The following is a 27,974-nucleotide window of genomic DNA, read 5'->3' as shown; positions in this document are numbered from 1 at the left end:
GAGGCAAATGAAAGGGGATGGGGAGCGGCAGAGTAGCGTGGAAGGTTTTTATTTTGGAAAAGCTGTGCAGAAAAACATTCAACCAAATGTTGCTGTGAAAAGAGAAACCCAAATCTTAAGCGTTAAAAAAAAAAAAATTTCTTTAGATCAACCAACTAGCTCAGAAGAGGGGAGGAGGCCCAGGCCGGGAGGAGTCCCAGCCGGTCAGGCAGACGGCTGGCCTCTAGCGGGTAAGGCCATTTCCCTGAGCGCTTTGCAGAGGAAGACACGGTGGTCACAGGGCTGGAGTGGCAGTGGCTGACCCCCGTCATAGTCCTGCTGCAGACCCACCTAGTGAAGCCGTGCAGGCCCCGGGGAGCCGCGCCCATCCGCGGCTTTGCCAGGAGCATCGTACCGATCCTTCAGGATGGAGGGTGGGGGGCGATGGTGAAGGAATCAGGGGTGTGTTCACGGTTCGCTTCTGATCGGGGCTCAGGGAGGCAGCTGCTCTCAGGGCGGGTGTGCTAGGCTGAGGGCTAACTGCCGTACCGGTAGGTCTGAGGTTCCAGGCGGAGGCAGAAACGGGAGGGAGGGAGAGGAAAAGCCTGCAGTTTCTAGGTCCTGGGTCATTAACAGGACAGGCGAATATCCACGGGCTCTTCCCAGCCTTCACCCCGAGCCCTCTTCCCGAGGGACCCTGGTGACGTTTCTGTGGAAAGGCTCTTCTGGCCATAGCAGGCCCTGCCCCACCCTGTCCCCATGACCCACATCACCAGCTTGCCCAGGAGAAATGAGGAGGCAGGCCTGCCCAATTGTGGGGTGGGGGGCGGCGAGCCCTTGTCCAAGACCTTCTCACCAGAAGCTCCTGTTCAGTCGGAGGAAGATCCAGTGGCGTGGCCACACTATTCTCCGGCACGATTCCTCTGTCACGGCGTATTAAGGCCTTCGCCCTTCCTGGGCGTAGTCAGAGGGTGCTCTTTCGGCCTGTGGATTCCTGATGTTAGCATCAGGGCTGCCTTCTCTCCAGAGCTCCCGGGACTTCGGAGCAGCCTTCCAGGCTTCCCCGGCTTTGGGAAGGAAGAACCTATCCCATGTCGAGCCTGTTGGGCCTTGCGTCAGCAAATCTGCTCCTCTTTCCCCTGCAACAGGTCTGGGGCTAGGTGATGATGAGGGCAGTTCAGGGTACTCCTGTCCTGGGACAGGCCCCAGGCCCCTCGATCCAGCAGGTCTGGGGCAAGGAGATCAGAGGTGGTGGGAGGGCCCTCACTTTCTGTCTCCACTCCATCTGGATCCTTGCTGCTGTAAAGTGGCGCCGATTCTAGTTCTGTCCCCTCCTCCCTGGCTTTTTGGCTTCGTTGGGGCCAGTGGCAGGGTCCATTCCTACAAACTCGGTGAGAAGCCACATTCCTCTGGCTCAGGTATATTTCCAGCATGTAGTAAAGGGTCCAGAAGATGGTAAAACTGCCCACCAGCACCAGAGTCTGGGGAAAAGTCAAGCACCCAAGTTAGGGATGGTTTCCCAAAGCCTGTGGCTTTTCTCAACCCAGAACAATGAGCTCAGAAAGTCTGTCACCTTCCAGGGACTGCCTCTCCCACCCCAAAGCACTTGCCTCCCCCACCCAAGGAGCGCCCTCTCAGAGCCAGCTAGTCGAGTGGGGACCCGGCCAGCTCCTCTGAACCCCCCACTTCTCAAGTCACCTGGAGTACCCCAGCAAGGACTAAACCCCCCAGGACACTCCTGCCCGCCCACCCGCCTGGAGCTGGAGGCTGGGCCCTCACACCTTGAGGGTGTTAGGGGTGATGCTGTAACCGTCCTCCTCAGGGATTTTCAGCCCCGGAGGGCAGGGCAGAGTGAAGCCATCATGCAGGTATTTTCCACTCATGGCACTTTCTAACAGCCTGTGGAGAACAAGAGATGAGGACGCCCTCCTGAGCTTGGTCCCCCGACTCCTTCCCCTCACGGTTCTCCCACCTCACAGCTGGAGAGGGAGGATGCCTCCCAGCCAGAAGGGGCGCGCGTGCTGCAGGTTCCCAGGGAGGCGGAGCTCCCTACGTGGCCTCTTCCGGCCCCGGGAGCTGCCCCCCCCCACCCCCCGCACCTGCGCCTGGCACCCACCTCTGCCTGTCCCTGATGTCCACTGGACTCCACACAGAGCCGTAGAGGGTCAGCTGCCACTGCCGGAGGGTCCCAGCCCGGAGCAGCTCGTCTCCTAGAGCAGCAAGCGGGTTAGTCCATGAGCCCTGCCCCTCCGCAGCCGTGCAAACAGCCCCGCCCGCCCTGCCACCTGGGGGCACTCGACCGCAGGCTCTGTCTGCCACGGTAGTGGTCTGGGGCCCGCGGCCCAGGGCTTCTGCAGATGTGCCTCGCGGGGGGTGGGGGGGGCCCTCAGGGATGGAGACGGGGAGGCTGAAAGGTGTGACTCTGAAGCGAAGACTTTCTGCCTTTCTCTCTTTCATATTTTAGGGTTTCAGCTGGGATTTTGCTTGGAAAAAAAAATGTCCTTCTACTAAATTAAAGAAAGGTTTGAAAACCAGCAGTCTAGTGAATACCTAACTTGGCTGCAAGCCAGGAGAGTTGGGTTCGGTTTCCAGTCTCCTCACTGGAATATTGTATGACCTTGAACCAGTCACTTCAGACCTCTGGGTGGGCCTCAGTTTAAAAAAAAAAAAAAAAACAACAACAAAAAACAGAAAACAAAAACAAAAAATGGTGAAAATTAGTCCTGCCCTTACCTGCCTACCAGGGCTGGTCGAAGGATGGTTATATGTGAAAGGACTTGAAATGTGGTTTCAACAAGGAATTTTTGTTGCTATCCTGAGGAAAAATGGATCAGTCACTTCTCCAAGGAATATGAAAGGTAGTATCAATGAACAATTTTAGATTTCAGTGCCCATATTTTAGATGGGATGTATTTCTTGGCATCTACCCTGTCGGTCCAATGGCAACCCTATGTCTCCTCCATGGGATGGTTTCTGCGGGGACTCTGAGCTCCAGAGGGACCAGACGGGAGGGCAGGCAGGCTTACCTACATCCCTGACCACGAGTCTGTAAGTCCCCTTCGCTCTTTCCCCCCAGCACCGCACAGTGGAGAAGGTCCAATCATTGAAGCCATTGGGATCTCTGGGGGAGAAGAAAAGAGTAGAAAACCCGGAAGGTGTAGGGCAGGAAACTGACCCTTTGCCCACGAACGTGATTTCCTAACTGTAGTAGCCATCAAAACATAGCCGTTGTGGCCTGAGCTACAGCCACTGGGGAGCGTGCTACGAGGGGTCCCCAAGCGCTGTCCCTTCCCCGGGCATCCCATGAGATGAAGGACTTGTGTCAGCATGGCCTAGTGGGAAAAGCAAATGTGGAGAGAGCACAGGCCGGGGAGCTCGAGAGATCTAGGCTTAGTGTTACTTCCTCAGGCACTTACTAGCTCTGTGACTTGTTTCCTCTTTTGTAAAAGGAGGGTCAAGTCTCCTCTGCATCGTTCTTGTAAGGATTAGAGAAAGTAAAGTGCAGTGCTTAGCACGTTGTAAGGGACTTCTACAAAGCAGCGAGGAAATGGCTTCCCGCTGCCCCGGCCAGCCAGTGCCAGGACAGCTGAGGATGCACCGGCGCCCACTTTCCCTCTATCCTTTCCTCGCAAAGGCCCTCGTTGCCCAAAAAAGCTCAGAAGGCACGGGCAGGCATACGTACGAGTCCATGCTGCGGGGGGCGCCGATAAGGGACATCATGCCACTGGGGCAAAACAGTTTCAGTTCCAAGCTGCCGCGTCGTGGATGAGTGATGGAGACGGTCACTGCCACATGCTCTAGCGTCTTCAGCCCCGACATCTCCAGGTCCGTCCTGCTGACTGTGGGGGGTCAGGCTGGGCAGCTGGGAAACCAGCCCCATCGACACTTACGCCCTCACTTCATCCCAACACACACAAAGGCACATACTCACTGAACCACATACACACACCTAACGCAGCCCTAACTGGGACCCAGTGCACGCGAGTAAACGGGATGTCGTGGCTGCTTTCAAGGGGCTGACAGGCTCGTTTAGAGTCTCATTGGAAAGATCACGTATTCAAGACACAATGTAAGAACCAAACAGAGCAGCTTCCACCATCATTCATTCAAAAAAAGCGTTTACTGAGTACCTCCTACATTTCAGGCACTGTACTAGATGCTGGGGACAGAAAGGTAAGTGGGACATGACCTCTGCCTTCTGCCTGCAAGTGGAGAATGAGAGGGTGTGAGGAGTACATAACTGGTGCTAGAACAGACAGGGTATAGGCACAGGGCAGGGAGAGCGGCGCAGAAGGAGCTGAACGCAGACCAGGAGAGCGCTGGTCGGCAGCGGCATGTTCCAGGAGCGGAGACAGTCCAAATGTGGCTGGGGAACGAACGCGTTTCATACAGAAGGCAGTACAAACTTCTAAAAAACTACTCAAGTGAATACACTTGGAAGAAATGATGCTGAATGAAAAGAAGCCCATCTCACAAGGACACACAGAGCGTGACTTCCATTGTGTAATACTCATGAACGACACAAGCGTGGAGACGGATGCCAAATGAGTGGCTGTCAGGCACGCGGGATGGGGCCGAGGGCGTGGGCACAGACGGCCGCAGAGGGGTGACACGATGGAGTCTAGTGAGGCTGGGGTGTTCTGGATCTTGGCTGTAGTGGTGGATACACAAGGCTACGCGTGTGGTAAACCTACAGGGAGCCCCGCCCCCACCCGGAGACACACACAGACACACACACACACACACACACACACACACACGTACAAATAGGAGTGTGTGTCTGGCCGGTGAGATCTGAATATGCTTTATGGACCATAGCAATGTTCTTGTACTGGTTTTGGTACTGGACTGGAATTGTTTCAGACATTCACATGGGGAGAAGGGTGAATGAAACTCCCCTGAGCACTGCTTTGCAGTTCCCTGCGAATCTACAGTTATTTCAAAACAAAGTTTAAGAAAAACACAAAACGACTGAAGGGCAAGGCTCAATTGGGGAATATTAAAAAATTAGGTGGCAAGGAGAAACGATTCTTTCTAAAGCACTTCCTCCATGGATCCATTCCGACAGGCGAGGCGGAGACCAGCACCCCCACCTTCCAGGGAGAGCATGCACAGCGAGGATGGAAGAGGAAGAGCAAAGGCAAGAGTCTGTGACACTACCTTCTGTCCCTCCCAGGCCCCGTGCCCGCTGGCCTCCTGCTCAGCCCCCCTCCGCTGCGCCTACCACCGAAACGCACTGGCCCCCACTCGGCGCTCAGGTGCTCAAGGGGCTGCTGTCCCGCTTTGTCGTGACCTCATACTGTCCACCTCCTGGGTCCACCCCACGGCCGCACCCACTTCCACGACCACACCCCGGGCCTTGTCCATATCCGGGACTGCCTCACTTCCGGTTTAGAAACTCTCATTGTGGGTTTCATCAGATAAGCAATGCAAATTAACTGACGGCCAATCAGAAGAGTAGCTGAGCAAAAAATGACAACAGAGAAGCTCCCCCAGTTCTTGATAACATGTTGGGAAATAACGATCTAGACCTCTCTCTGGGCACAGATGTGTGCACGGGTGAATGGCCTTTCATTCCAACTGGCAAGTCTTCAAAGCCAATGTCCCACCTTCTCTGAAAACAAGGACATCCCGTCTCTCCGCGTTCCCCACTCCCTTCTTGATCCCTTCCTTCATTTCCTTGCATGCCATCCAGCTCCTCTTTTCCTAGCGTCTAAGATCCAGCAGCTCAGCTCTCCAACACCCTCTTGTTTACTCTCCCAGGCTCCTTTGTTTTCTTTTCCTTTCACAGTAACTGGTTGGCAAGAGTCCGACACCGGACCAGCCCCATTAGCCATCTTCTTGGCTGGATCTTCTTATTTATGTCTTTCCTACTACAGATGAAAAACAAAAACAAATAAACCCTTTCTCAATTCTTCACTTTCTTCTGCCCACCGGTGTGAAGAATGTGGGCTCTGGAGCCATCCAGACTGGGTTCAAATCCCAGTCAGCCCTGTCCTAGCTCGGAGAATTGATTCCTTATCTAGAAAACTCGGATAGTAACAGTACCTACTTCGTAGGGTTGATAGGACGATTATATTAGTTCGTACACATAAAGTACTTAGCACAGTACCCAGTATTAAGACCATGTAAGTATCAGATATTACGACTTTTCCTTTACTGGTAAACTTCTTGGAAAAGATGTCTACATTCACTATCTCTACTTCTTACCCTCCCATTCATTCTTAACATTTTTTTCCTGCCAAGACAGTCTACATGGTTTTAAAAGTAAAAGAACAATTTCCTACCCCATTCCTCACCATCTTCGTGAGCCACTCCCCAGGAGCAAACACTTCTTACTGCTTTTGGTTGTTTCCTTCTGGGATCTACCTCCATGTTTCCAAATAATAGGCATGTGTGACTATTTCATGGTTTATCAGTTTTAGACATTATTTATCGACTTCTAGTTACAGCAGATGAGGATTTAACACCACACCCAGACCTTCTTCCTACCCTGCCCTCCCCTCCATCCTCTCAAAATAGTTACATCACCATTTTTAGTTAATCTTTTGTTTCCTTACTATGACCCTATAAATATCATATGGAATTTAGCCAAGCAGCATATAATGATTATATTTCATTTTCTGAACAATTTGCTGATGTCCCCTCTGGCGTTAATAATTGCCCTGTTTCTTGGTTAATTTATTACAACTCATGTCCCCCATATTACTCATTCTTCCCAAACTGCATAACCTCTCTGAATACTATTTCTTTAAATGAACAAACAGATCAGAAGCTCCCTCAGTGCCACCTTCCCCCGGAGACTCCATCTCTGGCTCCCTGTCTCCTGTTCCTATCTGCTGCCCTGCCGCTGGGTTGGGACGTTCCTCTCCTGCCTTGGGCTCTGTCTCCTCTCTGTCCGCGCTCCCTCTTTCCCCCCCATCCTCTCCTTCCCTTGGTTTATCCTTCCTTGTAGAACAGCTGCCTCTTCCAGCAGTTTCAGACAGTGTCTGAAAGTACCTTATTCGACCCTCCCGTATACCCCTCCCCATACTTATCCCGTACCCCAGGATACTCAGTTCGGCTGCGTCTTAGCGACGGAAAACAATCATCCTCGGGATTTGGAGGTTTTTTGTTTTTTTTTTCCAAATGGCTAGTGATCCCTGTTAGCCTGAAAAAAATTTATTTTTCCAGGGCGCCTGGGTGGCTCAGATGGTTAAGCATCTGCCTTCGGCTCAGGTCGTGGTCCCAGGGTCCTGGGATCGAGCCCCGCATCGGGCTCCCTGCTCCGCGGGAAGCCTGCTTCTCCCTCTCCCTCTCCCCCTGCTTGTGTTCCCTCTCTCGCTGTGTCTCTCTCTGTCAAATAAATAAATAAAATATTAAAAAAAAATGTTTTTCCCCCAATTGCCAGTGATCCCTATTAGCTCAGAGCCAGTTGGAAGCTCTAAGCATGGGTGGAGTTTTATACTGGTAGGCTTCCCTAAAGTTAGTGGGCCGGGCACCTGACTGGTTCATGGAGGAGCCCTCCATATCCGTTATCTCCAAGTCTTTCGATGAGGGTTCCTTCCATTGCTCCAGAAAGGAGCCACCAATCTCCTGGCTGCCAGGGCCTTGGGATCTGGGCAGCTGGCTTGGAGGGGAGGGTCCCCCTCTCCCAGGACACTCCCTGTCCCTGGAGAATAAACTTCCCAACTCCTGCTGGCATAGGGAAGGGACATCACCTGGCTGCCAAGGATGGGAGAAGGTGCCCTGGCATCTACCTTTTCACCGATCCCTATTTTCCACCTCATACCTCATCTCTGTCTCCTGGAGCACATGAGACTTCCAAGTCCTGAGCCCATTGGCACTGTGTGGCATGAAGGGGCTTGTTTCTTAGTATCATCCTTGCAGGCATTTGGTATGCAATTTTCTCAGCCCTGCTCACTTCTCCATTCATTTTTCATCTTCCAAAAATGTGAAGAAATCTCTCATCTGCTGAGGTCTCTCTCCCATTCTCTTTGTCCTTGTGCTTACACCATTTTTATTCCTTTATTCTTATTTTGGTGAGGTTTTGGGAGAAAGAGGAAATAAAAGAACATAACAATTTGCCAACTTCAACCAGAAATCTTCTCCTGCCTCCATGAATTATTCAACTAGGTACGATGGAGCTTTGGCCCCTGTGAGTACCCGGACACAGTTCTCGAGGGCACCAGGGGCCTGTGCGGCAAACCCAGGGCTGCCCCTGCCGTCCCTGTGTCCTTGCCCCCTCTCCCTGCGACGGCCCCAAGTCCCCACGATACCACCCTCCTGACTCCCTCCTACCCCCACCCCCACCGGCCCAGCTCACTCCTCCGGTTTCCCTTCGGCAGCATCTCTCCTCGGCCCACACCTTTCATGTCGTCTGTATCCCAGGTCCTTTTCTCCTTTGCCAGCCCACCAACCCTGGGGACCTCACTCTTCCCCAGGCCTTTTCTTCCCTTTTTACGCTGGTGACCGCCAAATCATTGCCACCAGCCTAGACCTTTGAACTTATTTCATCAACCACTTTCTGGATATAACCTTTAGATGTTGTCCCAGGAAGCTGCAAACAGCAGAGCCAAATTCCAGGCCTTGGTCCTTCATACTCCCCAGCCCTTGCCCAGATCTGTTCTTTGGCCTGGGTTTTCATCTCATTTGATGACAGTACTAACTAGACAGTTGCTCAAGCTCAAAAACTTACAAATCTTTTTATATATTAAAAAATATAAATGCTCGTATAAATATATTTATATATATTCATATATGTACACTCTTTCTATAGAAAATTCCAGGCATACATAAAAAATAGAACAGATGTTCTCAACACCTAACTCCGATAATTATCAATATGTGGCCAATCTTGTTTCATCAATGGTCCCCACTTCTTCCCCTTCCCAGAGTGGTGTGAAGGCACCCCAGGCACCCTGTTATCTTATCAGCGGAGACTGAGTCTATAGCTCGAAAAGACAAGGGACTGCTCTCCTTCACCCTTCCCTACCAGCGACTGGTGACAACTTATCTCGAAGGCTCCCCACACACAGACTTTCCAGGTCAGGTCCCCGCAGTTCTGTCTGGCCTTGCCCCTCACACCCCTGCCCCAGACATACCACATGACTCGAGGCTCCTCGAAGCTCTGTCGACTCTGCATGTGTGGCCCCTGCTGTCTGGATGTCCCTCTCCTCCCTTCTTCCCCCAGCTCAGGTCAGTCCCTGGCTTCCCCGAGAGCCCTCCTGTCTTCCCTGGGTGGGAGCCGTCTCTTGACACCCGTGTCAACTCTACGGCGGATGGGCTGCCTCCCGCCTACCACACTGTGAGCTCCGGAGGGCAGGAATCCTGTCTTATCTTATCTCTGAATCCCCAGAACTTAATACAGTGCCTGGAATGAGGTGGGTCTCGCATTAGCAGAAGGAATGAGTGAATCAATCGAGAGACATTTCGGAGAAATACGTGAGAGACTCCATTGCAGGGGAATGGACAGGGGAAGACCCCCCCCCCCCACGTCTTCCTGGGGGAAGCAAAGGATACAGACGGGCTGACAACTCCAGAGCTTCAAGCGTGTGAGTCTAGGGAATGGCAATGGCTCTGACGGAAAATGGGAGAAACCTGGAAAGCAAGCTGGCTTCTGAAGGGTGACAATGAAATCTGAAATGTTGTATATGTGACGGGCCGTGTGTTGGCGGGGTATACCCAACAGCGCACGGTGACGTAGGCGTAGAAGGCTGCAGGGGGACACTGGTGGCACGCTTGGAGGAGAGCATCAACGTGGCAGACGAGAGGCTCACAGAGAGTTAATGCCATGTTCCAGAACATTATGGAAGCGAAAGGAATCCAAAAGGAGGCCTGCGAGAGCCCATCTGTGTTAGGATGTGTGAGGGGGTATGCTACATGCCCTTCTTATTGGTGCGGACAGAGACTTAGGCGGCCGTGCATATGCGGACGCTAGAACCAAGTGAGTTACCACATTAAATGGAAGGAATACTCAGAATAGTGCTTGGTTCATAAAAAGCATTCAAGTCATTTTGATGATGATCATCTTATTATTCTTATTTGGCCTTTGGTAAGTCAGGGTCTTTTTCGACTCTCACCCCTTGGCCAGAAGGTCCTGGGGCTTCCTCTGCCCGTGATGTTGTGGAAGCTACGACAATCTCTATCCCTCCCACTGGGAGGGATCAGAGGAAGAGACTGCGAGCTACGAATCACTTGTGGAGAGGTGGTAGCTGAAGTCATGAAAACTGCTGCACAACGGAGGGAGACCCTCGAGGGAGGAGAGAGAACCAGGGCGGAGTCTGAAGAGGCACTCCTGGTCTGGGAGTGGTGACCGAGCTCACAAAGGACATGAGGACCTCTGTGGAGAAGCTAGGAGAGGGCTCTGGAGCGGAGGAGGGTGTGGAGGCCGCTGCCAGGGCCCCACGAATAGGGTCCGAGCCGCAGAAAGGTCGAGAAGGATGAACTCTGAACTAGGCCCTGGGCCTGACCAGGGAAGGTGGCACTGTGAGCAATGAGCCAAGTCTTCAGTGGTAGAGAGAGGGGGTGATAACAGTAAGCAGTGGCTTTAGCTCATTCACTTTTAAGAGTTCTGGGTTAAAGGCCGCCAGGGACTTTCAGTTGTTTCCCGGGAGGTGAACCGAGGAGGCAGAAGGAAGAGTCAGTGGAGAGGGAGAGGGTGGGTGACGGGGGAGGTGAGGGAGAAGGAACAGGACCCTTGCCTACGCAGAGGCTCAGCCAGTTACACTCAGGCTACAGATAGGATGAAAGGGCAAGCGCAAGGGGTTTCAGGGAATTTCCTGAATACCTGCGGACTCTCTTGTGTTTTAGACACTCGTCCCAAACCCCATTGTCCCTCCTACCCTCTGGTGGAGATTTCAGACTCAGAGTCAGATCTAAAGGAACCAAGGGGCCCCCATCCCCGTTTCGCCCTCATCCTCTGTCTGGCTCCAGCACTGCACTGCCCAGTCCGGCAGCCACAGGCCAGGCGTGGTTCTTTATTCAAATTTAAATATAATGCAATTAGAACTTAACTCCTCACGGGCGCCTGGGTGGCTCAGTTGGTTAAGCGACTGCCTTCGGCTCAGGTCATGATCCTGGAGTCCCGGGATCGAGTCCCACATTGGGCTCCCTGCTCAGCGGGGAGTCTGCTTCTCCCTCTGACCCTCTTCCCTCTCGTGCTCTCTGGCTCTCATTCTCTCTCTCAAATAAATAAATAAAATCTTTAAAAAAAAAAAAAGAACTTAACTCCTCACTCACACTAGCCACATTTTAAGTGTTGAATAGCCTCACGCGGCCAGTGGTCTCTGAATTGAGCAGCACAGATAGAGAACATTTCCATCGCTGTGGAAAGTTCTGTGGGACACCATTGCTCTAGAGTCTTAGCAGTACTGCACCCCCTCTGTTCTCTCAGCAACGTTCAGCTCCCTGCACCTGACAAAAAGTTCACTTTGGGCCCTCAGGCACCGATTCACCCAGGTCTTGGGAGAAGAGACCAAAGCTTGGTCACAGGGGCATTATCTGTATTAACTAGACTCCCTTTAGCCTCCAAGCGTGCCCACAAGCTTGTACTTTCCGTCCTGTCTGCTTGGGGGCTAACTGGAGTCCCAACAGAGGGGAAGTCACCTTTGCTGAGCTCAGAAACTCACAGCCGTCCTGCCTGCTGCCCTCCACACTAGAAAACTCTGGGTCTTTGCCTTCCTTTGCTTCACCCTCTCTTCCCACTACCCCATTTCCCACTCTCCTCGGCGCAGGACAACGTGTCCTTGCTTTTGTGCTTCCCAGTGACAAACCAGCGGTTGCCAGGAAGGTCTGTCACACATGCTGGGGCAGTGTTCCCTGGTCAGTGAGAAGCAGAGGATGATGAGGCTGGAAAGGCCCCCAACCCTCTTCTAAGTCAACTCCCGTTTGACAAGTGCGCCTATGCATTACTTTGTTACTTAAAGGACAGAGGGGGAGTCCTGGGTGAGAGGTCCCATTAAAAGGCACGCCATCTCCAAGACCCATCAGTGCAAAGCCCGGGGGTTCCGACTGAACTGCATTCCCAGGAATGTTCCTGCACTTCTCTGCCTTGGCTGATGCCCCTTCCAAGATAGTATTCCTTTTACGGAAAACGCGATGAACCGGGCCCATGGATTTCCTTCCACGTAGAGGGAAGCTGGGCAAGTGCTGGCCATGGTTAGGGAGAGAGACGACAGAACCCTTCTCAGGCAGACCTCCACCCGAGGGAAGCTGTCCTTGCCCCTCCCTTCTAGGCTCCCTTCTTTGGCCATTCCTCCTCTTGTTCTTGCTCTGGTTTGCTCACTTTCTAGGAGCCAACCGGGGTAAGTGAGCATGGAGGTCTAATTTGGGCCCCAAACATGGCACACTTCAATCTTCACAAAAAATAAGCAAATAACTCCGCCTGGCAAAATTCTTCAAGAGAAAAAAAAAAAAAGAAAAGAAAAATCCCCCTCAGAGCCGGGAGTAGGGAAACTCTCACACGGGAACTCGGGGGAACCTGCTGACAGAGGCACAAGCATCCCGATCCAGCTTCCCTCTTCCCTGGGAAGGGGTCCAGCCTCGGGGCTCGGCACAAACCCCATCCCTGACCCGCAGGACTTCACACAACCCCACTGACCCTGGGCGTGGTGGAGGCGGGGGTGGAGAACAGACAACTGCCCCCCAGGGAGACGTCCGCATGCTCCTGTCCCGCCCTGAAACACCCCACCCGACTTCTTATCACACAAGCCGGAGAGTCAAAGGAAGGGATTCATTTACTTCATCCAAAGGCCACTGGGCTGAAGAGGACTGCCCAGCAAGCTCCTGGCATGGGAGTCAAACAGCGTAGTTCAAGTCCTGCCTCGTCCGCTCAAGCCCCAGGGCCGCTCCTCCCCCTCCTGCCCTTCCAACCAGTTGCTCAGCAGCTCCTTCCACTACCAGTAACTCAGGAGAAAGGTCTTATTTAAGCAGCCAGGGGGCCAGCCAAGTCAGAAGCAGCAACATGTCCTAAAATGGTCAAAGAAAACTCCACAGGTCTGGCTGGAGCTCAGCTCCTAAAGGAAGGGGGTAGAATCGGGCAGGGACTAGGAGTCTGACTTCCCGGGCACCCCGCCCCAAACCTCAGGCCCAAGATTAACCCCCTTTCTGCTGGCTACTTACCATTCCACAGGACCTCCAGCGAGTGGGGGGACAGCGGGATAGCCTTGTTCTCTTTTAACACAGGGCTGACATAGGAAGCTAAGTAAGGGACAGAGGTCCAGATCTATTAAAGGAAAGGGTGGCGGTGAATGAACAAGACGGACCACACACACGCATGCCCTCGATCCTCAGGGCCCGGCTGTTCTCATCTGTCTTCCCCTCATCACCTCCTTTCACTCCCGAGGCTCCTGCCGACAACCAGGAGTGCTCCCTACGGCACCGAACCACGGAACCAGAGCGAGTGGCTGGATCCAGGGTGCAGGAGGAGCACCAGAGCACCCTGAGAGCCCCAAGCTACACTCTCTACCAACAGTTCAGAAACTTCAGTGAGAATGTTGAGCCTGCCTCTCCACTTGAAAAATGGGTATCAGCTGGCATGAGAGTAAACGAAATGAAGAACATTTATTAAGTACCTATGACGTGCCAGGCAAGGTTTTAGGCATTTGGCCCCCTCCCTCGGTCACTCCATGCAGGGGTCCCTGCCCTGCCAACACCCGTTCACCTTGGCCGCGTTAACGAGTCTCCAGGCATTGAGCAGGCCAAATCCGTGCTGGTGGCTGTGGCTGAAGCCGGCCTCGTTGGTGACCCAATCGGCACGGCGGTCCTCGTACTGAGGGAACAGAGGTCCTGCTGAGTCTCTCGGATTCCCAAGTACACGTGACCCTCGGACAAGTTCAAGGGGCGCTAACCCCCTCCCCTCCCACAGTGGAAAATCCATGTGTTAACTTTTAACTCCCCAAACCTTAACTACTAATAGCCTACTGCTGACCGGAAGCTTTCCTGAGAATAGAAACAGTTGATAAACACAAATTTTGTATGTTACATCGATTATATATTGTATTCTTACAGTAAAGTCAGCTGGCGAAAAGAAAATGTTACTAAGAAAATCTTAAGGAAAAGAAAATACATTTACAGCAGATCCACACATGTCGTTCAAGGGTCAACTCTAAGGTCAACCACGTAACTCTGGCTTCCTTGCTGGCCCTGCTGGCTGACGCGGGCCAGACTCTCCCACTTAGGCCACGAGGAATGGGTTCCCCAAGGAGAGCTGGGACGAAAGGTCAAAGCCCCATGATGTCACCAGCCCCCGGAGTAAGGGAGCCCAGCGTACTCCTCTGCAGGTGAAATGGCTCAGGCAGAACAGGCAAGAGTGAGTTTAGGCCTGCGATCTTGATGGGGTGCCCACACCTGTTCTGTACATGGGCAACTCTGAAAAGCATCTGGCACCTCACTTTTGGGTGAGTCTGAAGCCCCCCTGCTCCCTGCAAGTCCACGGAAGCAGAAGCAGTGGGGGGGTGGGGAAGGCTGCTAGGGTCTCACCTGGGTGGCTGTGAAGACAATGATGTGCTGGACATCACGCCACGTGAGGCAGGGCCGCACCTGCAGCATCAGGGCTATCATGCCCGCCGCCAGGGGCGCTGCGGCGGAGGTCCCTGTGTGACCCTCGGTGCAGCCTGTGCCCTTCTGAAGGTCCCAGTCAGTGGTCACCTGGGAAGTGGATGGGGGGGCAGGGCAGGGTCAGACACGGAGTTCCCAGGTGCTGTGCAGAGGGGGATGGGGAACGGGCGCTCAGAGTAAGCCTCTCAGGTGGGCCCTTCCTTTGTGAGAGCTGAATCTCTGACCAGAGGGAGGCCCACTAGCGGGTCAGGACAAAGGAGATCCTTAATCCTTCGAGGCCCCACCCGACAAGCTCTGGAGAATTGAGAAAAGATGAATAAAGACTAAAGAGCTACTTAGGAGGGTCTGGTTGTGGGCAGAAAGGAGATGGAGCTGTGGGAGACGCCTTATGTGCAGAGGACAGTTTTCCTGATTCCTGCTCCTCTGTAACGGTTTCCCAAATTCCCCACCCCGACCCTCCCAGCCCCGCAGCCATGCTAGACAGAGGAAGTGGCCGGGGAAGCTCCCGGGTCCCAGCTGGAGCTGGGACAACAGTGACGGCACCATTCAAGGAAATCCAACTTGGCAGCTCGGCGACAGGGGCTGGAGTGACCTCAGTGGGAACAAAGGGCGTGTGTTCCCAGGGAGAGGGAACTGTGTCCTTGCCCACCCCGTGAGCTCAGCATGGGCTTCATGTCTACACGGCCTGCCCGCCCTGGCCCAAACTGCCTCACCGCTCTGGGCCTGGTGCCTCAGTGTGGTTCCCATGAGCCCCCCTTCTCTACCTGTGGTTCGGAGGTGGGAGGCGACAGTGGGGGTGGGGGCGGGGAAGGAGAGTTACCTCGAGCGGAGAGATGGCCTCAAGTTCTCTTTATCAACCCTGGAGCCACAAAGGGTTTGCCTAAATCTGCTCCACGATGTGGCTCTTTGGATCTAGGACATGGTGCCAATGTTAAGACTAGAGAATTTTTTTCTTCCAGGCTTCTCTTTGGGTCAGATACCAGGGTGCTAACTTCTGCCAAGAACTGCCCTTTCTCCATTGTACTCACTGCTTCCCTCCCAGCTATTACAGCAATTGCCAAGAGATGTAATCTTCACTCCGACACCGTGCACTCCCAGAAGAAAAAGGAAAAAACCCTCTAAGTTGTAGTCTCAACGAGACTAGGAAGGCTGGTCTGTGCCAGGGAGCAGATGGGGTTTTTTTCCTGTTAAGGAAACAGCGTCATGGGGACAGTCTCGTGTGTGGCTGTGAGGGCTGTGAACATGCCAACGGCGGGAGGAGCCCCGGGCAGCCCTAGGAAAGTCCAGGGGAGCGCCCCAGGCACCCCGCGGGGGGACAGCACATGCTCATGCCCTGCCCTCAGGAAGACCGCTGCCCCACAGAGCTGGTCACTGAAGAGACACTGGCAACAGGCGGTTTCCAAGGCAAGGACATCCAAAAGTTGGAAGCTTGGCTAAACAAACTCTCTTTTCATTTCTGGACCAGTTACAGTTCAGATGGAAGGTGGAAGGTGGGGGTAGGGTAGGAGGGGGAGGGGAATTAGAACAGCCAGGCACTGCTGAGCACGAGTCACAGCCATGCTAGGGGAGGCCTTCCTGGTGAGTGGGTTCCCCAGTTTCTGCCAGGGCACCAAGAGCATAGTTTGCTCCTGCTCTTCCTCCTTACCCAGACTGGGGCGGGGGGGGGGGCGGGAAATGGCAGCGGTGCCCTTGAACCTGACCCCTGACTGCTGGGCAAAGCCCCTCTGACGTGTTTCCTTTAGCCCACTCCCTTTTTCCTTCTCCCTGGGTTGGGGAGGCTGAGGGCTACAGGCCCAGGGCCTTGGAACCATGTGTTGGCCAGAAGTCACTTATTGGCAAACAGAGTATCAGTTTTGGAGAATGAATGTGACCCAGCAGAAGACACAGCGGTCTGATTCCCAATGGCCCCAGAGAGATGTCCATAGCTAGGCCACTGGAGAAGGACAACCCCAGGCTCCAGCCCAGCTTTTCCCTGGAGCTCCTATCCCCATGTCACTCTCTTCGGGTCAGCAGGGACCGGCAGGGAGCTCTGGGGTCCCAAGCCAGAGACCTGGCCTCAGCCCGGTGGGATGGAGCTAAGCCAGCTGGGTGTGGGCATCAGACCCTGAATTCTTTAAAAGTTTCCCCAGCGTGAGAAGCTCCACTCCCCTGCTCCGATCCCTTGTTAGATATGGCTCCGATTCTAGCTCCAAGGAAAGAACTGTTTCTTAGGCTGACAGACGCATTTCCCAGACTCCTTTTCCCGCCCATTCCATGAAGACAACCACTGGCTTTACTCCCGATGGGGAACGTGACCAGAACTCACAGTATTTATGTAAGGGCTGAAGAGCAACGGAATGAAGATTTTTTTCCTAAGCCCACAGGAATCAGCCAAAGCCCAAATTCTACCAAAGGAAGACATTTCAAAAGAGTTCTTTAATCAACGTGATGCATACTAGTCCCTATAACAAAATATGCATTTGTGAGTTAAAATGTTAAATGTAAAAACCATGTGCAGGTTTGTTTAGGGTCCTCAGCTCTGATTTCCCAACAGTGGCATACCCTCTGCGACCCAGATCTGCTAGGGAAGGGGGAGGAATTGGAGGGGTGGGCCGGGGAAGCATGGACCCAGAGAAATATGGCTGTGCTGCCTGAGAGATGTCTTGTGGGACAGGGGCAGGAAGTACAGGGCCCAGGAGGCACTCACGATGCTCCGGAGCATCTTGTCCCCACCACTGAAGGTGACCGCCAGCATGGAGGCACACTCCTCGGCATAGAAAGGCATCCGTCCCTCCTCGTCCACAGCGCCTGGGAACAGAGTAGGGGAAATGAGAGCTAGGGGCCTGATGATATCAGAGTTGTCATCTGGAAGGCTGTCCTGAGTTTAAAAAATGATCTCTGTGGCCCAAATGCCTCAGCGGGCACACACTCCTCACCTGAACAGGCAACCTCAAATGGCAGAGGGGGTTCTGGGCCCTAATACCATCCTTTCAGTAGGCTCCACATAAAACTGGGGGAGTTCCACTCAATAGCTACTCATCTGTTCACACACCCATCTTCCTCTATATTTATTCACTTATTAATGATCTACTGTGGGTCCCACACTGTGAGAGGCACTGGGGCCACACGGAAAAGGCCACAGTCTTGATCTCAAGGAGCCGAAAGTCAGGAAGGAAGTAGGGTAAGTAAACACAACCGGGGCAGCAGATGCTGTGGTGGGGGGTACAGGTGCGAGGCATTTGATTCAGACTAGTGGGCGTCAGGGAGGGCTTCAAGCAGGGGGCAAGTGGCCTGTGGGAAGAGAGGCTGGAGCGGAGGCCTGCCAGATGATGGGCTGAAAGTGTTCCCAGGGTATGGTGACATCGAAGGAAGTCCCTGAGATGCTCCGAGGCAGGGCTAGTCCCTCCTTAACTATGACCGTGAAGAGAAGATCGTGCTCAGTCGGACAGCATGGAAGCCAGGGCACCCCCAAAATACACAACCCTCCACCCTCCCCACTGAGGGGCACACACAGCCCCGAAGACGGAAGCCCTCTACCACACAACCCCTTCCCCACTGAGCCCCACGCACACCAACACAGAGCCCCTCACCACGGAGCGGCTCACACATGCTCTCGTGCACACACCCGCCAGGCCGCTACCTATGGTGACGGTGTAGATGGAGTTGGCGTAGCCGTCATAGTTGCAGTTGTCGTTGTGCTGGCCCCCGTTGCCGCTGGCCACCACAAAGATGCTCCCAAAGCCCCGGCGGCCAGCAATCACCCCATGTTGCAAGGCAGCCTGAGGATCAAAAAGGTCCTGCGTCAGCTGAGGAACTCAAAGACCTCCACCGTCCATACAGTAGCCTCCTCCCCTTCTAGAAAGAAAAGGGGAAAAAGCCCAAAGGCACTGGGGCAACGGGGAGAGAGATTTAAAGATGGAAACAAGAAGGGGAGAGAGCTGTGAGTTGAGCAAGTGTTTGATGTGAGTACGCTGCTTATCAGATCCGGTGGGGCCAGTGATACGGGTGGCAGGGGGGAGGGGGGAGGCGGGGCACAAAATCACAGGGAAACAACTCAAGGCATTGTTCCATGTCTCTAAGAACTGGTGTCCCCCACGCTCCCCCACCTCCAGGTTAGGAGGACTCGTCCAAAAGGAGGTGGTGGGGCTGGATGCCATGAGTCTGGCACCACAGATGGGGGTAGGGTGGGAAAGGGAGTGACTTGCAGTAGTAGTTCTAGGACCTGAATGAAGGGGGTGTCCCAGGTCTCGCAATCTTCATGCAGTTTAGTTACCTTTCCAAGCTGATGGGGGCCATCCACTGTCTTCCCATCATCATCAGGTCCCCAGCTGTTGAGAAATACACAGAGGGAAGAGCCAGAGCCCCACTATGGTGGCCCAGCCAGGCCTCCCAGTCCCAACTGACCACCCCCCTGCCTGGGCTCTTCCTGTCCTCCCAAGTATTCCAGTTCAGGCCCCCCCCGATGAAGGGACACAGGGTGCAAAGATCCAGCCCTCACTCCATAGTGGAAAACAGAAGTATGTGACAAGATTCTTTGTTTCCTTAGAAACGTTCCCAGTTTAGGACTACTTTCACCTGCCCCTAAAAATCCTTTCTCAGGTCCTAGGGAGCAGGAAACAATACATATTGGTAGAGAGGGACAGGAGGCCACCCATCTCCTGATCTAGGGATCTCAGACTAGGCTTGATGGCAGAGAATCCACAAAGGAAGTACTCCATCTGTGTAAGTTTCTGGGTAAGAGAAATGTATACTGTGGATGATGTCATGCACTTAAGGGGGATGCTGGTTCATGTGCCATCGGTGCCACTCCCCAACCATCACCAGAACCCGAAGCTGCAGGTGCATTCATGTATGTAGGGTGGCGGGAACCGGTGCTGGGCATTCAGCTGGGCTGTGGTGGGGGAGGAACCCTTCTGAGCTCATGAAACAGGTGAACACGGGGCAGACCAGCACACTTCTCACGTGGGAACCGGATGACTGGGGTGACGTGGGGCGTACGACTGAGAACCCAGCAGCCGGGGCTCTGGAGAGAAGAGAGTGACGGACTTCCGGGTTGAAGCTGGGAGGACCCCGGTCGGCGCCTGTCGCCCTGCTGCCGGAGGCTTTGTGCCCGGCTCTGCCGTACCTGCAGCTGTAGATGTCGTTGATCTGGTAGTGCTTGTTGAACGCCACGGCCTCCATGCTGTCCGTGAGGGGCCCGTCCAGTACCCGGATACCTAGGCGGGGAGGGCCCCATCAGCTCCTTGACCACGCGGGTCCCCCCGGTGGGGAGCTGAGTGCTGGCAAGCCACACGTGGAGACTTACTTTTCCCTCTGAGTGCTCTGGTACCTTTGAGGTTTTATACCATGTGTATGTACCAGAATGTTTTTTTTTCCTTCTTTTTTTAACAGAATGCTAAATCTTGGATTTTAGGATCATGCGGGCTGGTGGGAAGAGGCCTGGGCTAGAATGTAGGTAGCCAAGTTTCCCTTCTTTGCACCCTTAATCACATAGAGCCCCGGTGCGGTGCTTGACACATAGAAGGTGTCCAAAAAATGTTACTCATTACCATTACTGCTCCATGGATGCCTAATTTCACCGTCTAAAATGGGGTGGGTCACATCCTGGTGGCCACGTAGGGACAAACGGAGCTTTCAGAAGGGACTTGGGCCCTGAAGTTTCTCGCTCACTCTGGAGCTCATTTATGGAGAGGGTTGCTGCCCTCTGCTGGAGAGTAAGAGGAATACAGCCAATCCATTCCGTTTGCAGGTTCCAAGCACTTATGAGCAGTTGGGGAGGGCTCCCCCATTCAGGCCCTTCACGTTCTCCGTTGGTGGACAAAGACTGAGAGAAAGAGCCTTAGAACAAGCTCCAGTGGGGGCCAGAGCTGCTCAGCTCTCCTGAAAGCAGGGAGTGCAGACAGCAACCATCAGAAGGGCTGGGAGCTGGAGAGCTGGGAGATGGGAGGGGCGTCTCCACAGACAGACCGGAACAAGGAAGAAAGGCGGGTAAAAGGGTACTTGGGAAATTATGAAAATACAAGTATAACCTAGGTAAGGAAAAGGAGTTATTGTTACAGTGAGTTGGGTCATTTGATGGGATGTAACCACGATCAGAAAAAGGGGGGAAGTAACTGAGTGGTTGGGGCTTGAGGCCTCTGTTCCACATCAAGGCCATTCCCCCTTTTATCTATTTTATACAATAGGGTTTGCGGCTAACGACAAGTTTGAAACACCACTGCACTGAACAAAATCAATGAACTGATACGTCCAACAGACACCTATTACAAGCTTACCCTTTGCCCGATGCCAGGTGTGTTGAGAGTGCGATCAACACTGTTCAGCGCTCAGAGGAGGGGCAGGCAGGGAGCGAAGACCATCCCCACGGGAGAAGCCCACCGAGGCTAGAGTGGAAGGTACCTGCTATGCGGCTCCCATACGCCACTCCGACCGCACAGAAGCTGTTGTTGGGCACTGCGGCAATCTCTCCCGCACACCTCGTGCCATGGTGGTTGCCATTCTCCACATCCGGGTGTGGCATAGGGTCAGGGTCATTGGAGTTGAGGTCATAGCTGCCCTCAGGGCTCTGAAACATTGCGGGGGACATGTGGTAATTCACAGGTTTTAACGGGTTAGGTCCTGGAGTTGAGGGGGAGAGGAGACCTGGGGGAACCTGGGACTTTGGGGCTCCCAGCCAGCGCAACAGGCCCATCTCTCTCTCAGGCTGCAGACATGAGAACAGGACACAGGGGGCAAAACGGAGAAGTGCCACAGGCCTCAGCAAACTTCTCTCTTGTCTATTATAGAAGCAGGTCCAGGAGACGGCTCTGTGGCTTGGGAAGCCCAGGATAAAAGAGATTTAGAGCCACCTAAAGACCAGGCTTTGGAAGAGGAAGGTGCTCAGAACTCATGGGGAGAGGGAAGTTGCCTCCAGAGGCCACTCCTTACTGCCCAGGGCAGGGAGCAGCAACCGGAACCAGGAAGCGCCACCTGGAGTCCTCTCCCCAGTCTTAACTACCAGACTGGAATGCTGGCTGGGGGAGAGGGGAGGTCGAAGAACACCATCCCACCTCCCAGGCCCTTTTGGGTGGCCCGGGGACCTTTAAGAAAGGGGGCCAGACTGGGGCCGTATCAAGAAGGGGGTAAGACGCGGGAATCGGAGGGGGCGTCCCAGGGCCACTCACGTAGTTGGGTGCGATGTCCTGGATGGTGTGCTCCACTCCGTCATCCACCACCACCACGGTCACCCCTCGCCCTGTGACATTGCGTTCCCACACACCTGTCACGTTGATGTCCCTGCCAGGGCTCCGCCGGTTATTCTGTAGGAGACACGGGGTCAGGAGCCATTTCCAGAGCCTTGGGAGCCCAGTAACACATGACACAGCTCACAGACAGATAAGTCAGAGCTAGCTTGGCCACCATCAAAGGGCCGGGCAGTGGCTGTAGACCGACAGGTCTAGGCATGGACAGAGGGACAAGGGAGGGCTTTGCCACCACCTCGCTCTCCAGGAAGACCTGGCATCATTCACGGGTGATAAAAGTGAAATGGTGGCAAGGACAAGGGTTGGAGGATACAATTATTAGGCCGTCTGATGTATATCCTGTGAACATTACATAACATCATGTGGTACCAAGTGCTCACCAAGTGTCAGGCACACATCTATGAATTCACTTCTCCTAGCCAGAACTCCACCAGGTACATACTGTTACAATCTCCACGGAAGTGACGGAGCTGGATCCGAGCCCGGGCAGCCTTGCCCCAGCACCCACCCCCTAACTTCTGCAGTCCACTGGCTCTCCAGAAGCCAGCACAGGGGGGAAGGTGGAGCCCGAGGGCGAAACACGCCACTGAAGCCAACAGAAATGTGTCCTCAGGCGAAGGATGGGGGCCACAGGAGAGGAATACAAAAGCCCTCTAGAGAACAGAGCACCCCAGACTTCTCCGCCTGGGAGCTGAAGGCGGCAGGACCGGGCTTACCAGGTGCCACTGCTGCGGGTACTTGGGGTCATTGAAGTGGACGCTGCGCTTGGCCCGCTTGAGCAGCCTCTGCTCCGAGTGCCAGTGCACAGCTTCGTGCCCAGCTAACACAGTCTCCGCCCGCCGCCGGACAGCCTCCGCTGGCCACTCCCGCTGCTGCCCGGCTGGCTGGACGAGGAGGTAGTACCCCTGGAGCTCCCCGATGCGCCCAGCGTTCAGCAGCCCTGCTGCCCGGGCCAGGGCATCTGCCTTCTGCTCCAGGGTCTCTTCCGGCCCCTCGCCTTCCAAGCTGTCCAGGTGCACGGCCCAGCTTAGCCCCCCTGGGCCCTGCGCTCCGGGCCCATCTGTCCCTGCCAGGCCCATGACCCAGGGAACCAGCAAGAAGAGCCCGGCCAACTCCAGCCAGAGGCAGGCGGGGACACCCAGGGGGGCATCCAAGTGTGGCACTCTCTGCCTCCCCTTCGGCATCAGAGCAGTAGGCTGCAGACAAACAGAAAGGACATCAGAGACCCCTGTGGGGAATCTGCAGGGACACCGAGCCACCCACGTATGACTCCTAGAAACCCCCAATCCACTCCGTTTACATTTTTAAACACTTGATCCTCTCTTTTTATTCACATTTATTCCTGAGCAACAGGGATAAGCCCGCCGGTGGGGTGTGGGCCGGTACTAACTCCAGTGGATACGTCCACGGCAGGATGGCAATCACCATCTCACCAGATAATCAGGCAGGATGTCCAACTGCTAACAGGCACCATGTTGCTCTTTGCCACTGTTGCTCTGAAAAGGGCTCAAAAGTCCTATTGCTGTTCAGTAGGTTACTGGCAGAATCATGACTGTTCTTTAGAAGAGACCTTCCCCCCTTATTTAGAGCGGACATCAATCTTCCCCCCAGCTGACATCTCAGCCCAGTTGTCCTCGGGGCCGAATCTCCACAAGGGCACCCCAGTCCTACCTGGACTCTGTGTGAGGCTGAGCTCCTGGTCTAGCTAACCACCTCACGCTCATTTTGTGCAAATGGAGAAAAGGCATCACTTTCACTGAGGAATGTTGGCTCTGAGCACAGACTGCAGACCTGTGGGTCCCAAGAAAAGAAAAAATAAAAGAAGAAATGGTGTCGTCCCAAACCCAGTGGAGCCAGCAGAGGCTAGCCAGGACCTGTGACCAAGGGAAGTGGCCAATGATGAAGCGTCATTTCCAGGGATCTCAAGTGGGTTGCAGACTGGCAGAGAAACCCTGCTTTTTATCCTAAACATCATGCCACCCTCTTTTCTGTGTTCCCCAGAGGCCCAGAAGAGGGCTTGAACTGTTGCCCAGACACCCTCCACGAGAAGCAGATAGTCCTATTTCCTAGAAGTCGAGGTGGAGCTAACTTCCTGATTTCTGTATCTCTGACAGATGCCAGGGAAGTAAGAGTAGGTAGGAAGCAGAGGAAATGGTGAAAACCCAAGAATGCAAACGAAATTGAACAGGCCTAAAAAGCAAGTGGGCAAGCGGGAAGGAAGAAATGATCGGAGAGTTGGAAAGTAGCACTAAACTTGGCTCTCTTTAGGCATGAGCTCGGCTGGGTAGCTTGCAAGTGAGGGCTCAGGCTCTAAACTGGGACTGGCACCCATGGTTTGATTTCAGAAGGGCCAGATTTAGAACTGGTGGGCAACTGTGGTTCCAAGGACAGGTGAGGTGGCAGCAGAACGTGTGTGTACCTATTGGCAACTGGGCTCCTTTAGAGTCATCTGCTTTGCGCTTGTGTCACCCCGAGGCAAGGCTTTGTACCCACACACACCCAAAGGGATCCAACTTAAAACGTGATAGAAAAATAGGTCTTTTACTGAAGTCTCCTTGGAAAGGGAGAAGAGAACTTAGGTCACCTGACTTTTCCCTCCAAAAAACCTCATTCCACATCTCCTTAGGCTCCCGGGGAAAACTCCCTCTCAAATTCCTCCCCACCCTCCAGCAGCCTCCACGGTCCCAACATACTCAGATGCCTTTCCCAGACCTCACTAAGTAAAACAACATCTTGCGAGACAGCCAGATAATGCCCCACCTAGGCAATCCCCTTCAAGTCCCCTAGATCCCATTACATTTCCGGAAGAGAAGAGAGACGAGACCACCACTTCCTCCTCTCCCTCTGGCAGAGCAGGACCGTCCCCCATTCCTTTCCCAGCTTTCTGGGAAAGGAACCTTAAATACTCTCTGAAAGCAGATCACAACCTCACCCAACTGCTGTGCGTTTCTTTACGGCTCTTAGGTGCCAAGGGAGAAAAGAAAGAATATGGGCAGCCCTGAGTCCTGGGAAGAGCCTGTCCCAGGAGACTGCCCTCCTCGAAGCCTCTACACCAGGTTCCTAGAAACCAGGTTGCGTCCCAGGTCAGTTTCATTGATTTACCTCTCCCCGGCCTCGACTGGCCCGTGCACTGTGTCCCTCCTCGCAGAGGGACCCCTACTACCCTGGGATCCGTGACCCCAGTGTCCCGTCTCCCGGGGCTCCCCCACGCCGGGGCTGAGGGCGCCCTCTGTGCGGCCCCCTAGTCCTTAGGGGCCCGCGCCCCCCCAGGCCCCCCCACCCTAGCTCTGGGCCACTCGGATTTCCCCTGCCCGGCCCCCACCGAGTTCCCAACTCACCGGCCCGGCCGCAGCTGCCGCCGCCGCCTCCCTGCGGAAACTCGCGGCTTCCCGGGAGCCCGGGGAGCCAGTGACAGTAGCATCACTTCCGCCCGGCGGCGCAGCCAATCAGCGGCGGGGCCCCGGCCCGGATAAGCGGCCCGGAGCAACCCGCGCTAGGCGGCCGCCCGCTCCGGGCATCCTCCGCCGGGAGAGGGGCGTGAGGGCGTGCTGGGCTCCGCTCGCCTGGCCCCACCGCCCCGAGTTGTCAGGGAGTCAACTGGCTTCCTGCCCGGAGGGACGGTCTTGCCCTTCATGGCGTCCTCTGGAAAGGGCGTCTCGGTTGCGACCTTTTTAAAAACACCTCGTTCCTCTTCTCTCTCTGATCGCCATGGCCCCGACTCTCCCTGGGACCTTCCCAGAGGGGCTCCTCCCTCCGCCGGGTCTCCTTCCTTCTCTCCGTCGCCTCCCTCTTCCACCCCGCATCCCCGGGAGGGTCCACTCGTACGTTAGGGGGCTACCGCGGAGTCCGCGGCTCCTTCACGGTGCCGGCTCTGGCCGCCAGAGGGCGCCGTCGGGGGCGGCGAGGTGCCGCCGCGGCCGCTCCTCTCCCGGCCGAGCCTCGCCCGCTCCTCTCGCGCCGCCGGAAGTGGGAGGTGCCGCGCGCGGGCCGGCGCTCGACCCCTCCCCCCGAGGCTCGGCCGCCCCCTCCCCCCGCTCCGCCCGCTCAGGTGCGTCCCGTCCCTCCCCCACTGCCTCCCGGGGGCGCGGCGCGGGAGGTGTGTGCGGGGCGGGCGTGCGGGAAGGGGGCTGCGACGCCCGGGGCCAGGGCAGGGGCGGGGGGTCGAGGCGGGGGGGGGCGTGGAGGGGGCCCGTGCGGACGGGGCGGGGGTCCCGGCCTAGGAACGGGACGGCGTTGGCAGCGCGGTGGGGCGGGGGGGGGGTGACGGAAAGGTGTGGGGGGCTCCGGCCCGAGCAAGCGGCGGACTTAGCCGTCCCCGGTTGAGGCGGCCGTGGCCACCCGGCGCCTCTTTCCCCATTGTCCCTTTCGCGGCCGTGCCCCGTTCTCTTCCGAGCACCCGTCGCTCCCGGCGTCGCCGCCTCGCTGGTGGTCGCCGCAGGGATTCCCTTGACACGTTCTACTTCCCACCCCGCGCCGCAGCCTGCAGCCCGGCGTACCTGCCCCGCTCCCCCTTGGGCTGTAGTGGCGGCGTCTCACGTAGGACCCGTGCCCTGCGGTTCCGTTTACCGGGCACCGAGGACCCCCGACCCTGGGCTCTGTCGGGGCAGGATGTTTGCACCCGAGGGAGCAGTAATGGCGATTTGGGCCCATTGTCTCCTAGGAGCTTTGTATAATGGGGGAAACTGAGGCACAGCGGGGTTCCCTGGCCTATGACTGAGGTGTTGACAGAGCCCAGTCTCCATACTTGCCCAATGCGAGCTTGAAGGTTCCGGGCGGTGGGGCGGGGTGGGGGTGGGGCGGTGTGGATATCTGTGTTGCTATTAAAATAAAAACAAGAACTTAAACTAACCCTATGTGACACCCCTCGGCCCCCCCCACATTCTTTTCCCCCCAGCTTTGTCTTCACCGTGGAGGGCCGTGAGTTTGTCCTGCCACACAAAGGATGGCCTTTTGATCCAAGAAAGGCATCAGTCCCGATTCCCTGACCTGGATTACCCTGTTTCTCAGCTTCTCTTTCTCTTAGTGGAGTACCCAAGATTCTTGTACTCTTTTGCACCCCTGTAGTAGCTTTGAAGAATCTGTATTTTTCTCAGTGATTCTCGAACATTTCCCGTCTGTGGGGAGCACACTGACAGTAAAAGATGCTCCGATTGCCCAGCATAGTATTGCTTTTTTTCTCACATACGAACACCTCCAAAGCACTTCACTTAAACGAACAGATAATGCTTTTAATGATTTAAAATGTATAAGATGTTGTTGATTGTTGGGCCCCCAAATACCTTCTTTGTAAATAATATTAGGTAAAGTAGGTATGTGGACCAATTGGAAGATTCTCACAGACTAGTCCGTTTTAAATGACTGCATCTCTGCCAAAAGTGGAAAAGCTTTGCTCAGACTCCTAGATACTTATATAAATATGGTGATTTCCTAGGATCGATGTCCACTTGGGCCTCTTGTGCCTTGCTACACAAAACTCTTGTTTAAGTATTTTCTCCTAGGACCCAACTTTTTCTCTGTGTTTCTTTCCTGGAATAACTGTGGTATGGACATTCTGAGGGGGAAAGATAACACTTGTTTTAAAATTTGGAAACTTGCAGCCTGTAATTTGTTTCTGAATGTACAGAGCATGATGGCAGCGGCGTCCGAGGTAGCTGGTGTGGTGTCCAATGCCCCCAATCCTCCAGAATCCTCTCCTAGTTTATGTGCTTCCAAATCAGACGAAGGTCTCCCAGATGGTCTAAGGTAATGTGCACATCCTTGACTGGGAAGATTTCATTTGGGCGAGGGGCTTTTGAGATGGCTTCTTATGGAAGCATAGATGAGTTTTCCTCTTTTTGGCTCTAGTGACACTGCATGAGAGTAAGCTTTTTAAAGGTAGGGACTGTCTGATCCATGTGTGTATTTATGGTACCTACCACAGCGTCTGGCACTCAGCAGGCATGCTAAGTGTCTGTTGAGTCAATAGAATACAGGGGGTCAAACTCTTCTGAAAATGCTAATATTTCCCCACCCTTTTTTACATGGACTATATATGTTCATTTAATTGTATACTTATAATATCTGTGTCTATATCTACATACGATACCTATTTATACATTTGTGTTATGATTATATATATTATGATGTATATCATACTTGTATATTTATGTCTTCTGTATTACATAGAGTTATAGATGTGTATGCATATACGCACATATAGCTCATACATATTCATACATACACACAAATATATGTGTA

At 54.4% G+C, this 27,974-nt stretch overlaps 2 protein-coding genes across 4 annotated transcripts in view; one reads left to right on the top strand and one right to left on the bottom strand.

Annotated features, from left to right (window-relative positions):
• Positions 1-33: 33 nt before the first annotated feature.
• Positions 34-25,179, bottom strand: PCSK7 (proprotein convertase subtilisin/kexin type 7). The gene is made up of 17 exons (XM_028105757.2): positions 25,076-25,179; positions 23,409-23,528; positions 22,454-22,933; positions 21,660-21,794; positions 20,896-21,061; positions 19,622-19,712; positions 18,770-18,824; positions 18,137-18,275; positions 17,204-17,304; positions 14,440-14,607; positions 13,622-13,729; positions 13,081-13,183; positions 3,662-3,818; positions 3,006-3,100; positions 2,096-2,189; positions 1,761-1,878; positions 34-1,460 (listed from the first exon to the last, which is right to left on the bottom strand). The coding sequence occupies exons 3-17, from the start codon at positions 22,919-22,921 to the stop codon at positions 1,095-1,097; spliced, it is 2,364 nt and encodes a 787-aa protein (XP_027961558.1). The 5' UTR covers positions 22,922-22,933; positions 23,409-23,528; positions 25,076-25,179; the 3' UTR covers positions 34-1,094.
• A 564-nt stretch (positions 25,180-25,743) lies between these two features.
• RNF214 (ring finger protein 214) overlaps positions 25,744-27,974 on the top strand; it is a 47,755-nt gene continuing 45,524 nt past the window's right edge. For 2 of the 3 annotated variants that reach the window (XM_028105760.2, XM_028105759.2), the window contains exons 1-2: positions 25,744-25,785; positions 27,361-27,479. In XM_028105760.2, coding sequence (XP_027961561.1) covers positions 27,364-27,479 — 116 coding nt within the window. In that variant the 5' untranslated portion in view covers positions 25,744-25,785; positions 27,361-27,363. Of the gene's footprint in view, positions 25,786-25,812; positions 25,834-27,360; positions 27,480-27,974 lie in introns of those variants that run through there. The other variant, XM_028105758.2, reaches the window with a different exon arrangement.

Source organism: Eumetopias jubatus, unplaced genomic scaffold (genome assembly GCF_037043125.1).
Source record: "Eumetopias jubatus isolate StellerSeaLion01/CBP00866 unplaced genomic scaffold, mEumJub1_p1.0 scaffold_13, whole genome shotgun sequence".
NCBI classification, from domain to species: Eukaryota; Metazoa; Chordata; class Mammalia; order Carnivora; family Otariidae; genus Eumetopias; species Eumetopias jubatus.
The sequence above is the reverse complement of the archived record's forward strand: the minus strand, read 5'-3'. Positions and strand labels throughout refer to the sequence as shown.

What these genes read in the sequence shown, in the direction of transcription:
- PCSK7 (XM_028105757.2), bottom strand. Translation starts at nt 22,921, where the DNA reads ATGCCGAAGGGGAGGCAGAGAGTGCCACACTTGGATGCCCCCCTGGGT. An exon ending in AACGACATCTACAGCTGCAG is followed by an intron (nt 18,825 to 19,621) that starts GTACGGCAGAGC and finishes ATTTCTCAACAG; the next exon opens with CTGGGGACCTGATGATGATG. An exon ending in GCTGGAGGTCCTGTGGAATG is followed by an intron (nt 3,819 to 13,080) that starts GTAAGTAGCCAG and finishes GACCCCCCACAG; the next exon opens with TCAGCAGGACGGACCTGGAG.